The sequence below is a fragment of the Fundulus heteroclitus genome, unplaced genomic scaffold, assembly GCF_011125445.2.
Source record: "Fundulus heteroclitus isolate FHET01 unplaced genomic scaffold, MU-UCD_Fhet_4.1 scaffold_58, whole genome shotgun sequence".
NCBI classification, from domain to species: domain Eukaryota; kingdom Metazoa; phylum Chordata; class Actinopteri; order Cyprinodontiformes; family Fundulidae; genus Fundulus; species Fundulus heteroclitus.
Window position 1 is genome coordinate 1,480,405 of NW_023397011.1, and position 18,041 is coordinate 1,498,445.

An 18,041-nucleotide genomic window follows, 5' to 3' on the forward strand; every position below is an offset into this window, starting at 1 on the left:
GCACAGCATCCGGATTCAGCACGCACAGCAAAGCTATGCTGCACAGTAAATAAAATCCAAGCTGAACTGTAAACAAAATAATAATAAACCAAGTATTTTAAACCATTTTGCAACTCTGGTGTGATGGTGTACCACGGCCCGGCTCAGTGAGCGCCAGGTGCTGATCGGAGCGCACCGCTGATTGATGGTTTGGGCAGACGCCTTTATGGTTGGGCAAGTTGCCCAAGTTGCGCTGTGCATCTTTGTTCCGAGCGTCGTTTTAGAAAAAACGGCTGATCTACACTGAGTAGAAAGCTGCAACTCTGAGCAGCTCTTCCTCCCTTTGTCATTCTCAGCATGTCCGTTTTCAGAACAGATGATATTAGTCTGGTAACTAAACACAGCGCCCGACCGACCTTTGAACGTGAGCATGAAAAAAATTCCGATCACTGGAACGCAAATAACGTGATTCACCATGGCAATGACAGGAAATAAGTTTGGAATTGCGCATGTCTTGCGAGTAGAATTAGAAATATTTAAAGAAGGCATATGGACAATATTAAACCATAAGAAACGATGCCGTTGCTGCTGAAAACCGCAAGAGAAAATTGTTGAAAAAGTCAATGCATGCGCGATATGAAAGTTATGTGATGGATAATTAAAGCTGCTTTTACCACACTTCACTGTTCAACACAAAAGGGGGAGTGTGTGTGTGTGTGTGTGTGTGTGTGTGGGGGGGGGGTGCATTGAATGGACATGGCAGCAAAAAAATTGTAAAAAATAAAACAGAAACGAAAAGGTAACGCAATAGTTACTTTTACCGGTAACTAGTTACATTTATAGTGGAGTAACTCAGTTACTTTTTGGGAGAAGTAACTAGTAACTATAACTAATTACTTTTTCAAAGTAACGTGCCCAACACTGCACATGCCGAGGAAAACCCCTGCTCAAATCGGACTGCATCCCGGTCAAAGAACGTGGCCTCCAAGCATGTCCTGATAGCTTCCATCCAAATTGGCTTAAAAATAATATACCTTTTGGCCAGTTCCAACGTCTTAGACGAATTTGTGATACTGATAATGAATATGAAGTGCAAGCAAATATAATGTCTAACCGATTTTCACACAGGGGCTACCACACAGAAACTATACAAAATGCCTACAGGAAAGCTCAATCCATTCCTAGATAAGAGCTACTCCAGAAAAAGAAAAGGCGGACCTCTGAAGAAAAAAAACAGGCTTATTTTGTTACAAAATATAGCTCTTTAGCTAATCCTATAAAAAGGATAATACACTCAAATTGGAATCTCATCGAGAGTGACCTGGTACTCAGAGAAGTGTTCTCTGCACCACCAAAAATCAGCTTTAGGAGAGCTCCCACACTATGTGATAGGTTAGTACCAAGTCATCTTCCTGCTAAAAAACAGGTTACTTGGCTTCATAGACAGTTAAAAGGTACCTACAGATGTGGATCTTGCAATCATTGTGCCAACATTAAAGAATGCAATTTTGTGATTTCAAGACAAACAAGACGCATAATATAAAAACATTCATTAATTGCAATACTACTTTTGTGGTATATAGGCTATCATGCAAATGTGGATGCTTTTACATTGGTTGAACCAAGAGACGCCTTAAAGACAGAGTATGTGAGCACAAAAACGCAATTAAAAAACTAATTTAGATTATCCTATGGCAAAACACTTCCAAAATGTGCATTACTGCAATCCAGAAGGCCTCATGGTAGAGGGTTTAGAAACAATTAAAAGTAACATTTGTCGTGGTGACCGATTAAAATTACTTTTACAAAGAGAAACATTCTAAATATACAATTTACAGGCCACAGTTTACCATGGGTTGAATGAAGAAATAGATTTCAGTCCTTTTTTGTGATCATCTTTTTTCTGTATGTATTTGCTTAGGCTTAACTGGTAACAGTCTTTTTCTATACCTTGAACTCTCTCTGGAGGCTTATATTTACGATGTACAGCCACCTAGTGGATTATTTTTTGTCTTCACTTTTTTGTCGTTTTTGTATGTGAACATCTATAGCCAGCCACCTAGTGGACAGTTCTGGCATGTTTCATGTGGTAATTAACCATATCACTCAGGTGTTTCAAATTTGCCTACAAAAGGGGAAATTGTTTGTTTGTGAAGCACACCCTAAAGAAGGCTGCTTGTGCCGCTACGCGTGGGTTGCTTCTCCTTATGTTTTTAAGCGTTATATGATGAATTAGCCAGTTAAATAAAGGCTTTTTATATTTTTGAAGAAGAGTGCCTTGGACCTCCTTTTTTCAATGTTTTGTTTAACTTGGGCTTTGCATTGTGAATGGATTGAAATACATGGCAAATGTTTTAACTCCATTCCATATTTTTGTTAATAAGATCTGCAGTGAACCAGGATTCACTTAAGTATTCTGATTATGACCAACCAATTTTGTTTTGTCTTTTGTTTGTTTTTGCTTGTAAATAGTTCTTTAGCTTAGCTTCTTTTTAATCTTCATTTTCCTTAGTAGTTTAGTTAAGTTTCACTAGCCTAGTAGAGAGGATTTATTAATTGAAATATTGTGCTAATTCAGGTAAACGGCATTAGATGATATTCCCTGGATGTACATTTTATTTCTGTTATTAAATTCTTGGACTTGAAAAGAAGTTGTTACTCCTTTTATTCTATGTGTGTGCAGGTTTTGCTGTTAAAAGATCGCTAGTACTCGAATTCATCCCTTTCAACCATTGTCTTGATATCATCTTAAGAGCTGATCATCACCAGACAATACTTAACAGACAGAGAGTTATTTATGAAACATTAAATAATTTTAAACAGTGTATAATTGCACAACAATCCGGTTGAGGGACTCCAATTTCAGCCAGCGTCTCTCAGCTGCTCCCTCCTTCCACATGCGGTGGTGCAGTTAGGGACCGTGAAAAAATCTTTGAACCAAGCACTCTTGATAAACAAAAATCAATAAATTCCTTATCATGTGATCATTTAACATGAAACTAATATAGATTGATGCCAATAGATAAAATCTGTAAGGAACACTTGTTTGTATTCAATTTTAAGCTATTTTTGATTTTTAAAATATTTTTAAAGACAAAAATTGGGACTTTTCTTCAATAGCTTCCAGGTCATGTGACCCACTCACTCAAATTCTTTGTGAAATTGTTCTACTACATTAGCCTGATGAGGCACACTCGTTTTTATTCCATTTTAAGCCTTTGTTTATTTTTAAAGATATTTTATTATACAAATAATTGATATTTCTTCAATAGCTTCCAGATCATGTGACCCACTGACTCCAAATCTATGTCAAATTGTTCTACTACTATAGTCAGATGGGGCACACTAATTTTTATTCCATTGTAAGATTTTTTATAATGAAAATAATTAATATTTCTTCAATAGCTTCTATTTCTTCCCACTCACTCAAATTCTTTGTGAAATTGTTCTATTACTTCAGCCAACTTTTGTCTTTGAAAAAATCTTAAAAATAGCTTAAAATGGAATAAAAGCAAGTGTGCCTTACCGATGTTATTTAGTGGCATGATTTTATATTAGTTTTGTCATAGGTGGTCACAAGATACGGAATTTATTGATTTTTGTTTCTCAAGAGTGCTTGGTTCAAAAGTTTTTTGACGGTCACTAAATGCACCACCGCATTTGGGAGGAGGGAGCAGCTGAGAGACGCTGGCCGAAATCGGAGTCCCTGAATCAGCTCAACCGTGAGCTAGATCCCGCTGACTCCGTGGAGCTTGAATGTCCAATATCCAACTTCAAACCAACTTCACCGCGGTGCTGGATCATGCGTAAAGACACAGCGTGAACCCCAAGTGTTGCAGCTGAGGGGAAAATGTTGGACCGGCTTGATGAAACTCCGCCTCATTCACAAATTAGACCAACATGGATAGAATAATGATAATTTGTAGTGTTTTTTTATTGCCTGGATGTGAATCTGATAATTCATATTGTGCCTTTTTATAATCAACTACAATATTTTCTTATCAAGCGAGCTCTGCATAGGGTCCAATGTAATTCACCCTGCGCGGTGGGAGACTCGTTTTGAGGAAACTATGGTTGTAGCTCATGTCTGCCTTGCTGTGGTTGCAGAGAGGTGTCTGTTTTGTAGAAAAACATTTCAGATCCCAAATGTACAGCGTTGTAATTCTTCCAATCTATTAGCAGCTTCCCTTAAGAGGTCAGACACTGAACGTCTGCCTGCTGAGTTTGACATTAGTAAACAATGCTTTAGTGCGGGGCAAATCCATGTAAATTTGACCGATGCAGTAAAATGCTAACCAACCAATGGGCAGAAGTTGAGCCCTTAAGACACAGTCCTCCTCATTTGCATAATGACACAGAAATGCATACAGAAATGTAAAAAGGACAGGCAGAAATGTAAAAAGGACAGGCAGAAATAAATAGCATCACAGAAATATATAGGGTAAAAAAATACAAAGGAAGAATAAAACAGGCAAAAATATTATAACATGCACATAAATAAATACTTAAAAAAATAAGTAATTAATAAACTAAGTTGAAGATTATAACAGACAATAAATAAATAAGGTAATTATTACAAAGGTGAATAAAGAAGCTAATTAAAAGAGATATATACATTTATGTCTCACTGTATAATTAAATTTCTACCTACATTTATTAATTTGGTGGCAATTAATTGTATGCTTATTTATTTATTGAGCATTTATTTATTTCTGTATTTATTTTTAAATATGGAAGACTTGGTCCTCCATAAAGAAGATGGCTTGTTGAGTTATCTAAAATCAACTAGACCATGACTGAATTTATTGATCTGAGAAAACTACTTTGTGTTGAAGTTATTAGATGATAACAATGCAGGGTTTCTGCTGGGCATTAAAAGTCATTAAATGATTTTTTTTTTTAAATTAAGGCCTTAATTAGCATTAAAAGTCATTAAATGTGATTATTGGTGGCATTATGTTTTTCTGAAAAAAATGCGGTCATGATTCCGCGTGTTTGCACTGAACTGCTTACGGTTGACCGTAAAGCGGTATGTTTTTACAATGTTCGGAAAAGGAGCTCGAGGCGGAGGAAGAGCTAGAGAATGGGGAAAATGCAAATTTCAACAAAAGTTGGTGGAAAACGAGGAATTGGGGACATGGCTGCAGCCTGTCGACGGTAAGGATGACGAAGGATTTTGCCGTGTTTGTAAAAAAATTAAGCTGCACAATGGGTGTCAATGCTTCACGATCTCACATGAAGTCGGACAGTGTAGTCCAGGGTGTATGCGCGTATACGGCGTATACCCACTTATTTTTCAGTCAGAATTACGTATACCCACTTCTGGAGTGATATTTGTGTCTTTAGTTTGAGCGCGCAGTGAGACAGGTATTCAGCGTTTAAAGGCAAACTATGCAACATTTTTCAGTTAATTAATGTGTTCCATACCGTTTTGGATGATTAAATGAGTCATTTCAGGTCGAACAAAGGTTTTCTCGGCCACCCTGGTGGTCTGTAGGGGAAATACCGTACTTGCAATTGCAGGAGCCCTCGGCCCGCACCCACAGGCTCAGAAGTCTGGTGCATTGCGAGAGTCGGTCTTGCATTACGGCGAGAACTGCTACACGCCCCCAGTGAAAGGCATGCTCGTTGCTAGCGCAGTGGCGATATTTGTGCAGTTATCAGGGCGGAAGCAGTGAGAAAACAGTGAAAGCCCATGCAAGCATATGGATTTTTTTATTTATTTTTTTTTGGAATGTTGGCGAGGCGGTGGCGTGAGTTTGGTGAGGCAGCCGCCTCGCCAAGATAGTGCTGCGGGAAACCCTGATGTTCATACTTTCACTGTGTTAGTCATTGTTTGTACTGCCGTTTTTTCGACTTTTCGTTGCGTTCGCCTGTCTGCTAAGCTCAAAACAACCGCGCCTGGCTTGACGGAGAAACCAGGAGAACAGCTGAGCATCTTACAGTTCACTTTTACTTTCGCCCTCTGGGGGGAGCCTCGCTGCCTCGTATACTATGCCTCAGTTGCATAGTATACCTTTAAACATCACGTGTGCGCACTCAACTCTGACAAACTCTTCTTAGTCCACTATGCTCGCTCGCGCTAGGTTCCGTGTCTGCCGTGACCTTCTACTTCCATGCTCAACACTAGCTGTGCGCTCGCTCGGCTATTTTTCCCATAGACACAATATATAATGCCTATGGTTTCTCTGTTCGCTCGACTCTGTCTGTGCACTGGCGACTTCAAAAACTGTCCTCCTCACCAGCCAATCACAGACAGGTTTCTTTCCATCCAGTCAGAGTATGGCTTGCAAATACTGCATTCAGATGGATTAAATGAAAATGCTGCAGCTTTTGGCAGAAATTACTAAACATAATGGTGGGATTTAAGAAAAAACAACAACCAATAAACAATTTAATATTTTAGCCTTAAATATTTAGTTTAAAATAATTCCTTGAGTTACTAAGTGAGGTGTGAAAAATCTTTTTGTCTCTTTTCTTTCCATCATTCCAACAAAATAACATGTAATAAAATGACTTGGGTAAAGACTCAACAGTTTAAAACAACAACAACAATAATAATAAGCTATTTAAATCCTTAAAAACAAACAGACGTTTTTTAAACTGAACTCTAAGATAAACAGGCAACCAGTGAAGGGAGGCCAGGAAGGGGTAATGTGCTTTCTTTTATGTTTATCCATTAAAAGGTGTGCAGCAGCATTTGAACCAGCTGCAGACATTTGAGTGAGGACTGACCGATTCAGAGATAAAGAGAATTACACTAATCCAGCCATGATGAAATGAAGGCTTAGAGTAGTGTTTCCATGTTTTTGCATTGAAAGAATAGATTTTACCTTTGCTTTGTTCCTTACATGATAAAAATGACTTAACTGAGGTCCCTTTTTGACTGTCAAGTTTAAAATCAGCGTCCATTTTAAAATCGAGGGGCTAAACATTCATTGTCAGGGTATCTAAATCAACAGGATCAGCAGTTCTTTGGGTGTTTCAACTGGTATGTTTGACAATTCATGATTTGCAAAGACAAAGTGAGTTTTGATGTTCTCCTTGTCATTACCTTTATCTCTTTCTATAGATTATCTTTCTCATTGAATTTATGACTTTCCATATGCTTTATCATCTAGGTCTATATTGAAAAACCTACAGTAAAGTAATGAAATGTTGATTCTGGATGTAGTGTAGCAATTCCTTTTAATATAAACCAAAGAAAAATTTACATTACCTGCCAGAAGCTGGATAAAATCTTTTAAAAAGAGACAACAGTGTTTTCACACCTCACGTAGTAGCTCAAGGAAATATTTTAATCTAAATGTTTTAGGCTAAATATTTTAGGCTAAAATGAGTAAAGCCTAGTGATGGATTTTTGGGTAAACTAAATAGAGCAGTCTTACATGTCATTGTTTCTAAAACGGCATTTTTCTGAGCTGTGTCTAAAAGGGCAAACAATAAGAGTATACCCACTGCTCTACTCCACCACCGCAGACAGCCACAGATCAGCTGCAAGGGGCAGACAACAGCTAACAATGTCAAGTTACTTTTCTGTAACCAACGCAGTCACGTCCGCATTAGCTACCGCAAATAGTACAGCAGCAGCTGGAGCAAGCTCTACCGCCACTAACGTCAGGAAATCAGACGGTCTGCGAACAAAATTTGGTAGTGGTGTTGTGTGAACACAGCCATCAACAAGTAATATATATATATATATATATATATATATATATATATATATATATATATATATATATATATATATATATATATATATATATATATATATATATATATATATATATATATATATATATATATTAGGGCTGGGGCAAGTTAACGCGTTAATTTCGCGTTAATTCATTAGACTATTAACGGCGATATTTACTTTAACGCGGGTTAACGCATGTTGCTCACATGCTTTTATTTTGTGAAGGTCTGTTGCTGCGGTGTCGGAGTTTGAATCAGAACAGTAGGTGGCGATAATGCGCCAATAACCTCGCTGTCAGCCCAGCCTCGGATTCAAAGAGGAGGAAATGTGCTGGCCGGAAAAAAACAAAGCCGACATGCGGAAGGCAGTGTTTCCCACCGGAATTTGCTTAGGCGAGGCGGTGAGTGGGCGGCCAGAACAAGTTTTGTGCAGAGCGGAGCGGGGTCTGCATCGACGCCGTCGGTGAAGTCGCTTCTCGCTTCAAAGTACCCATGTATTTTTGCCGGTTTTTCCCCTGCCATTCACTATATGCACGCGAGAAAGCAACAACAAAAAAACGCGTGTTAACGTCAAATAACCATGCAAGCATATCGATTTAGCAAGCATTTCAGTTTAAAGTTCTTCCAGCATCGAATATGACAGAAACAAGTTAGTTGTAACCACTGCCAAGTTAAACTTTGGTATTGAACATAAAATGGTAATGCTGCTCCCTGCGGTTACCTCAGAAATTGCCTGTTTTTGGTAGATTTTTCCCCATAAAGAGAATTCCCTGTCAGTGGCAATAAGCTTTAATTTATTATTATTGCTATTTTTTGTTTTACATGTTTAAGTTGAGCTTTACACTAAATGTGTTACTGATAAGTGCTACAAATGTTACAACACTTTTGTTCATATGGCAGCAGAACATTAAAATAAAAGGGCTCTTTACAGTACTTTTGAATTCATTCTTTGAGTTTGTAAATACAATGCGATTAATCACGATTAATCAGGCAAATTATGCAATTAATCGCGATTAAATATTTTAATCGTTGCCCAGCCCTAATATATATATATTAGGGCTGTCAAAATAACGCGTTAATTTCGATTAATAATTTAAAAAAATAACAGATTAAAAAAAATAAGCAGATTAATCAGTCGAATAGGGCAGGGGTTTTCAATAGGTGAGGCGCGCCTCCCCTGGGGGGCGCCAAAGAGTCACAGGGGAGGCGCATGAAGACAGAGAAGAAGACAGCGCTGCGGCTCAACTCTGTGAAACTATGTGTAATGATTGAATGAATTATGTTTAGGTCCACTAGATGGCGATCATGAGTTTATGTGAATGCATAAATGTAAAGAATAGGACAACAGAAGCAGAGAGAGTCTTGATGATACACCTGTGAGAAACCTGTGTGAGAAGATCCATGAAAGGAGACTTGAATAAAAGAATCTGAGCAAGACAAGAGGCCTGGTAATTGCCAAACACGAACATAACATGGTGTCAGGAGTGAACTGAAAGGCCGACCATGGAGCTGAAACCACCAGAGAGCTTGAAGCTGACAGGAAATGTGGATGAGCATTGGCGTGCTTTCAAACAACGCTTCCAACTGTATGTCGCCGCAATGGGGTTGGAGACAAAGCCGGAGCCAAGAAAGGTAGCAATGTTGCTGACCATAGCAGGAGCGCAGGCTTTGGAAGTCTACAACACATTTGTGTTTGATGAACCAGAAGACAAAGAAAAGTTGGATGTTGTGCTAAGTAAATTTGATGATCACTGTTCTCCTAAGAAGAATGAATGTTATGAGAGATATGTGTTTCGTTCCCGAATGCAGACTCAGCATGAACCCTTCGATAACTTTCTGACAGACCTAAAAGTGAAAGCTCAGTCGTGCAATTTTGGTCTGCTGAAGGACTCGATGATCAGAGATCAGATCGTCTTTGGAGTACGTGATGGGAAGCTCAGAGAGAGACTGCTGAGAGAAGTTGAACTGAACCTGGAAACAGCGGTAAAGATGTGTCGGACAAGTGAACTGTCTCTACAGCAAGTAAGGACATTTTCTGAACTTTCAACAGGAACTTCTTCACAGTTCAGTGATGGAGCAGCAGCAGTAGGAGTGGTGTCCTGCCAGAGGAAACGACATGCACAGACAAGGCAGCTGCAAGAAGAAGCCATTATCAACTGTAAGCGCTGTGGATCACGGCATAAAGTGAGACAATGTCCTGCTTATGGTAAGCAGTGTTTAAATTGCTGTGGAAAGAATCATTTTGCAAAGCAATGCTTTATGAAGAGGAAAGAAGACAAGAAGAGGAATTGTGTAAACTTAGTAGATGATACTGACCTAAGTGATACATTCTTTATTGGTGTTGTGAGCTGTGAAAATGAGTCAGAAAAAGTGCAGCGTGTTGACAGAGATGATAAATGGATAATGCCTTTGTTGATAAATGGAACCATGGTTAAGTTCAGATTGGACACAGGTGCTAAAGCGAATCTCATAAGCATGTCAGATATAAAAGAAATGCAAGTAAAACCTCATCTAAAAGAAGTAAAGTCTGGTCTAAGAGACTATAATGGACAATCAATCGAGTGCATTGGAACATGTCAGCTGAATGTGACAGTTAAAGGAACAAAACATTGTGTGTTCTTCTCAGTTGTAAAGGAAGATCGTGAGTCACTTTTAGGTGATAAATCCTGTGAAGAACTTGGACTGGTGAAAAGAGTTTATCACATAAATACTGAATTGAATGAATCTAATAACCCTGTGGATGCAATGCTTCAGGATTATGAGGATGTCTTTAAAGGACTAGGTGCTGTACCCTGCACATACAAGATTCAGCTGAGAGAGGGCGCTCTGCCTGTTGTGCATGCTGCTCGTCGCATACCAGCACCACTGCGAGAGGGGTTGAAAAATGAATTGGACAGAATGGCCAAGTTGGGAGTCATTCAGAAGGTGGAAGAGCCTACAGATTGGGTTAATTCCATAGTGGTTACAAAGAAGAAGAATGGAGAATTAAGAGTATGCATGGATCCAAAAGATTTAAATGAGAACATCAGGAGAGAACATTATCAAATACCCACTCGAGAGGAAATAATCAGTGAGATGGCTGGAGCAAGTTATTTCACCAAGTTAGATGCATCACAAGGGTTCTGGCAAGTAAAGCTGGATGAAAGCAGTACCAAGTATTGTACCTTTAACACACCTTTCGGAAGATACTGTTTTCTAAGACTTCCTTTTGGGATAAAATCGGCACCAGAGATATTCCATAAAGCAATGGAGCGGATCATAGAAGGCTTGGAAGGAGTGCGAGTCTACATTGATGACATCATTATCTGGGGATCAACAGCTCAAGAACACAATGACAGATTGAGACGCGTCATGGAGCGCATACGGAAAAATGGATTGAAGCTCAATAAAAATAAATGTGAGTTTTGCGTCGAAGAAATTATGTTTCTCGGAGACAAACTATCTGCCCAAGGTGTTCAACCAGATAAAGATAAAATACAAGCCATCTTGAAGATGCCACCGCCTGTCGACAAAACGGGGGTTCTGCGCATCATGGGGATGATTAATTTTATAGGAAAATTCATTCCCAATTTGAGTGCAAAAATGACAAACATTCGCAGACTCCTGTGCAACGATAGTAAGTTCCAGTGGACAGAAGTTCATGAACAAGAGTGGAAGGAACTAAAAAAATATCTGACTACGGAACCAGTGCTCACCTTCTACGATCCAACTAAAAAAATAAAACTGTCTACAGATGCCTCAAAAGATGGGCTTGGAGCAGTTCTTCTTCAGGCTGAGAATGAACATTGGAAGCCAGTGGCTTATGCGTCCAGAGCCATGACGAAAGCTGAATGCAGATATGCTCAAATAGAAAAAGAATGTTTGGGGCTGGCTTATGGACTAGAACGGTTTCATAACTATGTGTATGGTCTGCCATCTTTTTTAGTTGAAACTGATCACCGACCCTTGGTTTCCATCATAAAAAAACATCTGAACGGGATGTCACCGAGGATTCAGAGGCTTATGATGAAGATGCTGAGGTATGAATTTACGCTGATCTACACTCCAGGGAAGCATCTGATTCTTGCAGATGCTCTGTCTAGAGCCCCTACAGACAAAAGTGTGAGTTCGACGGAAGAGGATATTCAGTGCCATGTGAATTTGGTGTCCACTGTGTTGCCTTTGTCAGATGGCAAGTTACAGCAAATAATTGAAGCAACAGCTAAGGATACAGAGTTACAGTTGGTCATGCAGAATATGGATGAAGGATGGCCAATAGGCTCATGTTCCCAGTTCTTCAAAGTTAAAGCTGACCTAAGCGTGGTGAATGGGCTGTTACTGAAAAACAACAGAATTGTGATTCCACAAGAGTTAAGACAGGACATTCTACAGCGGATTCATGAGGGTCACCTAGGCATTGAAAAATGTAAAAGAAGAGCTAGGGAATCAGTTTTTTGGCCTGGATTGAACAAGGATATTGAGTTGTTAATAAGTAAATGTGACACATGTCAGACATTGAGAAACAAACAGTGCAAGGAACCTATGATAACAACTGACATTCCAACATCACCATGGCTGAAAGTGGGAATGGATTTGTTTCATTTTAAAGGTAAAGATTATTTAGTGATCATTGATTACTATTCAAATTATCCGGAGATGGCTCTGTTAGCTAACATGTCATCAAATTGTGTCATAACTCATTCTAAATCAATCTTTGCAAGGCATGGGATTCCACATATTGTGGTGAGTGACAATGGACCATGTTTTAGTAGTAGAGAATGGCAAAAGTTTGTGGAACAGTATGATTTCAAGCATGTAACATCAAGTCCTCATTATGCTCAATCGAATGGAAAAGCGGAGAAAGGAGTTCATATTCTTAAGCAACTTCTGAAGAAAGCTGCAGATAGTAACTCTGACCCGTATTTAGCTTTATTAAGCTACAGATCATCACCATTGCAATGTGGATTTTCACCTGCTGAACTTTTGATGAATCGGAAGATTCGTACAACTCTACCATGTTATGAAAGTAAAGAACAAGGTGCAAAGAAATCGTCAAAGTTGGAGTACAAGTTACGAAAGCAGAAAGCAAAACAAAAGACATATTATGACAGATCAGCTAAGATTCTACCCCCACTGTCATACAAGGACCCAGTAAGGATTCAGGATGATAAGGGATGGAATACTAAAGCAACTATTCTGCATGAAGTAGCTCCACGTTCATTTGAAGTGAAAACTGAAGATGGACAAGTTCTGAGACGAAATCGTCGCAGTTTGTTGAAAACTCCATTAGATCCTGTTGAGGAGTCCAGTGAAGATTCTAAGGACTCTCAGATTGTTTCTACAACTGAAGAACATTGTGACATGGACAATATTAGGGACAATCCACCTGTGCTAAGAAGATCTACCAGAGTGGTGAAAAAACCTGATAGACTTAACTTGTAAAAAAAAAAAAAAAAAAAAAAAAAAAAAAAGTTAAAATGTCTGCATATTGTAATTCATGTTTTAAATGAGTGTTAATTAGGATAGGTGAAAGTGAAGTAAGCTTCATTATAATTATGTGGTATTATGCTCTATAGGTTTCATACAATGTCTGTTGTTATTCTTTGACATGATTATTTTTGTAACATTCTTACTTTAAAGAAAGGAGGATGTAATGATTGAATGAATTATGTTTAGGTCCACTAGATGGCGATCATGAGTTTATGTGAATGCATAAATGTAAAGAATAGGACAACAGAAGCAGAGAGAGTCTTGATGATACACCTGTGAGAAACCTGTGTGAGAAGATCCATGAAAGGAGACTTGAATAAAAGAATCTGAGCAAGACAAGAGGCCTGGTAATTGCCAAACACGAACATAACACTATGTAGTGATATTCGTGCCTTCTGTTTGAGCGCGCAGGAACCAATCCAAGGGCGCAGTGAGACAACTCTCAACGCTCAAAACCAGTATGGCACGGTCTGAAAAACTCTTCTCAGCCCACTGTCCTCGCGCTGAGTTCCATCTCTGCTCGCGCGCTACTTTGCTCGCGCGTACCTGCTCATTCCACGCTCAACACCAGCTGTGCGCTCGCTCGGCTGTTTCAGCCAATCACAGACAGTTTTTTTTCCCATCCAATCAGAGTATGGCTTGCAAATACTGCATTCAGATGAATTAAATCAAAATGCTACAGCCTTTGGCAGAAATTACTAAACATCACCATGGGATTGAAGAAAAACAAATAAAAAGTGTAATATTTTAGCCTAAAATATTTAGGCTAAAGTATTTAGACTAAAATATTAGAGTTACTAAGTGAGGTGTGAAAAATGTTTTTGTCTCTTTTCTTTACAGCTTCTGGGAGGTGATGCAAAAGTTTATTCTGATCATAATCATCATGAATGTCATCATTATTTAAAGAGCACTTTAACACGAGGTAAAACAAAGTGCCAAACATCAGAAATACATCAGATAAGAGATAACAACTAATAAAATGCTTGTTTGTTAAAATAGCACTAGGTCTAAATTGTGTATAATTAGCCTAAAAAGTAGATTGGAATATGGAATATGTTGACGTCTGTTAAATTCAGGTTATCGTTTTTATTATTATTTCAGTTGACGTCTCCTGTTGACGTGAGTTCAGTTTTACATTGGCATCTGTTTAGTTCAGTTTGTCTGCTGTTTGAAACAATTGTTTATGAATTTGCTGTAATGACAGTTAAATTTTGCGCTAATGACAGTTACATTTTAAAACTAAGCCCACTGTCCGTGATGTTTCAGTAAAAGTAGCATGTAAGACACATGACAGCTTCTGCGGTGGCTGGCGGCCGGCGGTGCGCGAACCCCAGAGGTGGCCAATAGGCCAGAGCGGCGCTTGGCTGCAGGACCAATCGACGCCGCTTGCGGCTTTAATTATTTAGGCAGAACAATGACCAGTGCAAAATTAAGTTGTATTTACCGGAGATGAAGTGTAGACTACAAATTCTGTCGGGGTATGAAGGCTCCCACAGTCGATTGTATGCCTGGGTCCTTTTTCATGGAAAATATCCATTTCTTTCGTCTCTCTTCGTCCTTCGGTAAACGAAAGAAATGTACATCCAACGATTTAGAATGCCTCTGTGTGCAACCAGGAGCACAACAAGTCGTAGGCATTGTTTACATTTCGAAAATAAACTAACTAAAAGCTCGCTCTAATTCACCCATTTTGTCACGGTGTTTGAGAACAGTCCTGCTTTTGCCTACCGGCGTAACCCGGAAGTAGCGCAGACGTCACTTTACTGTTGTAAAGTGTTGATATTGAGTGTTCATTTATTTTCATTGTGTCCCCTACGTTACTGTGTGCCACATATGCCACGACACATGTTAAAACGTCTGAAGGCATGAAATGTGAATAAAAGAGTTTTTGAACTTTAATGTATCTAATGCTGATTATTCATTGAATCATTTGAATTTAAATATTTAAAATACTTTCACATATGCGATTAATTTAGATTAATTAATTACAGAGTATCTAATTAATTAGATTATTTTTTAATCAATTGACAGCCCTAATATATATATATATATATATATATATATATATATATATATATATATATATATATATATATATATATATATATATATATATATATATATATATATATAATATGGGTACTTGTTGGTGGCATTAAAAATATTTCTATGAGCATTAAAAAGCATTAAATTAGGGTTACTCATTCCTGTATAAACCCTGCAATGAGGATTACAAGATGCCTGGCAGGATTTCTCACTTTTGTATTCTTAGCAGAACTGCCATGTCTTATTTTTGAGTGGTAGAGTAGCTACCATGAATATTTCAAGACATGTAAGTCTCCCTCTCTAACCACTGGGATATATTTGCAGTTACACCTATGAGGATGAAGAGGGGGTGTTCCCAGAGAGCCAGTTCGTCTTTGATTTGGAACTTCCTCTGGACTTCATGCCTTGCATAGGAGATGGAGAAGTTCAAGAGTTCTACATGCTGTCGATAGAGAAAGTTGGTTCTCCCATATAGTCCACTGACTCCAGAGGCGCTGATAGGGCTATCTTCAGATTGCTTTGTCCTATTTCAGGTGAAGGACCTGCTGGCCACGGATGACTTCAAGCCCAACTCTGCCATGGTAGTCCTAGACTTCCTCATCCGACATTCGTTCATTGAGCCGGACACAGGTTTGTAGCTGTCAGCAACGATTTCAGCTGCTGACATGAATGATCTAATCAGCCAAATAATTGACACAAAATTATGCTTTTGATTTCAGAGCCATATTATCAAGAATTCGTAATGGGACTCCATCAAAGATTATAGACAAGAAATGCAACTGTCACAGCTTCCTTGAACCCAGAGACCACGTTGGATTCTGCTCGATGGGCTGAGTTTAGTAACTCGAGGCTGAACAGTTAGGAGAATGGATCACAACGACAAATACAATAGCAGAGGGCACAAGATTTGGGACGGATCCGGTTTGGTTCAGGACTTTGCAGGCTTTTGTGCAAAGAGAAGACATCAGGGTGCTTAAACTGGCCAGATTTTTGTTAGAATTTGAATGATCAATCTCAGTTCTCCTAAATGTTCAGACAGTGTGCAAAAGTTGTAATGTAGTATGAGGCTTTGCTCATCATGTAGGGCTTTTGTTTAATTGTATTGTAATTTGGTCTAAATTCATATTCGGCCATTTGGGTTTTCTGCTTCTGGTGGTTAGAATTTCTGTAGCATTCCTTTACTATTCAGAATATAGATAGATAGATAGATAGATAGATAGATAGATAGATATACAGTGTGTGATTTGTAAAAAAAATACAGAGGGGGGGCTCATTTCAAGTGTTTTATAAATGAACACAACAAGGTTATGTGGCCTGCATGCTGTCTGGCTCGAGACAGCATGCAACCTGTCCTGGGAGGGAGGGTGGAGAAATCGGCTGCTGCTGCTTCTTGTCTTGTGACGCTGCCTGCAAATCTTCATCATCCACAAAAAGTTTGTCCTGTAACATTACCGTGGCTGTTTGTCCCGTCATCTACTCTTGACCTTTTCTGTTGATTTTTCGGGCCGAAAAATGACAAGATACTTTGTTGACGTTCATGCTGCCACACGTTGTCATTCATTACTTGGTTAGCTAGCAGCTACTTTTTCAGGTAAATAGCTAGATCCGGTAGGTTAGACTATTGTTTTTAAACTTGCGGCATCCACTGACTGGACTCAGGAGTGGGTATTAGTTTACTTCAACCGCTTCGAGCAGAAAACGTATTAATACTCTTTAAAAACAGACAACAAAAAATGTAATTAACAAATGTGAAGGACACAAGACAAGAGATATTAGGGCTGTCAAACGATTACAACGATTGAATTTGAATGGATTAATCACATAATGTCGATAGTTAACTCGAGATTAATTGCAAATTAATCACACGTTTTATCCTTTTATTTCTTAGAGTGTAATAGCCTGTTTGGGCATTTTAATATGCAATTTTGCAATAAATGACACTAATAAAATACATGCTTGTACAAAAATATTTTTATTTTGTTATTTTTCAAGCACTTTTGAGAATTGAAATGAAAACATCCTAGTGCCAAATGTTAAACTCTGGACTATGATGGCTAAATGACTAATCATGACGCCCTGATGTTTACACAATGTGTAAATAAATTTGTAAATAAATACTTATTTTCAGGCCGATATATTTTTTTTGCCTCTTGAACAAAGATAGACATGGTATTAGGCATATACATATAAATTAATAAAAAATTGTACATCGCAATAAAGTCACAAGTTTTATTGTTCGTTTTTACTCTCTCTGAGTTTTCACACCGACAACAATATTTTTGCTTGCTGTTTATATCCATATTCATAGAGTTTAAGCCTGGAAAAAGGTTTTAAATTTCCAGGTCATTCCAGTCTTACACTTTGCTTGCAACTGGGCAGGAGCTTGGTACCCTGAAAGAGAACTGTTTAGCAACTGTTTAGTCACTCCAGGTCCTTGGTTTGGCAACGTAATTCAGCCTTAGTTTGTCAAATACAGAGAAAACAAATTAATAAGCATTAAAGTACGGTTTATGGGTTGGGTTTCTGCAATGTTATCAGCGTGTTAAAAACTAATCTTCAGAACCAATGTCTGCTCAAAATGGTGATCTGCACCAAGTATTCTACTTTCAGCAGTTATCACCGGTTATTGCACCGTAAACTTGAGAAAATACGTGCAGAGTTGCTCTGTCTGCCTTTACTACCGTCGGCTCCTATGGCGGAGGGATATTTCAGCTGGATACCCTCAAAGGTGTCTAGTGCAGGCAGGTCTCAAAATACCCCCTATTTCGTGACTTATTTTAGAGCCCAAATAAGCGATTTCACTTTCAGAAACCTGCCCAAAAAAAAACGCAACCCGTGACTCATGAAATTTT

General features: G+C 38.6%; 1 protein-coding gene across 3 annotated transcripts in view; it reads left to right on the forward strand.

Moving 5' to 3' along the window:
* The window catches only part of tpk2 (thiamin pyrophosphokinase 2), a 31,065-nt gene extending 14,624 nt beyond the window's left edge, over window positions 1-16,441 (forward strand). The window contains exons 6-8 of one of the 3 annotated variants that reach the window (XM_036133109.1): window positions 15,514-15,646; window positions 15,723-15,819; window positions 15,909-16,441. In XM_036133109.1, coding sequence (XP_035989002.1) covers window positions 15,514-15,646; window positions 15,723-15,819; window positions 15,909-15,955 — 277 coding nt within the window. In that variant the 3' untranslated portion in view covers window positions 15,956-16,441. Of the gene's footprint in view, window positions 1-9,724; window positions 13,480-15,513; window positions 15,647-15,722; window positions 15,820-15,908 lie in introns of those variants that run through there. The other 2 variants (XM_036133110.1, XM_036133111.1) reach the window with 2 other exon arrangements.
* Window positions 16,442-18,041: the final 1,600 nt, after the last annotated feature.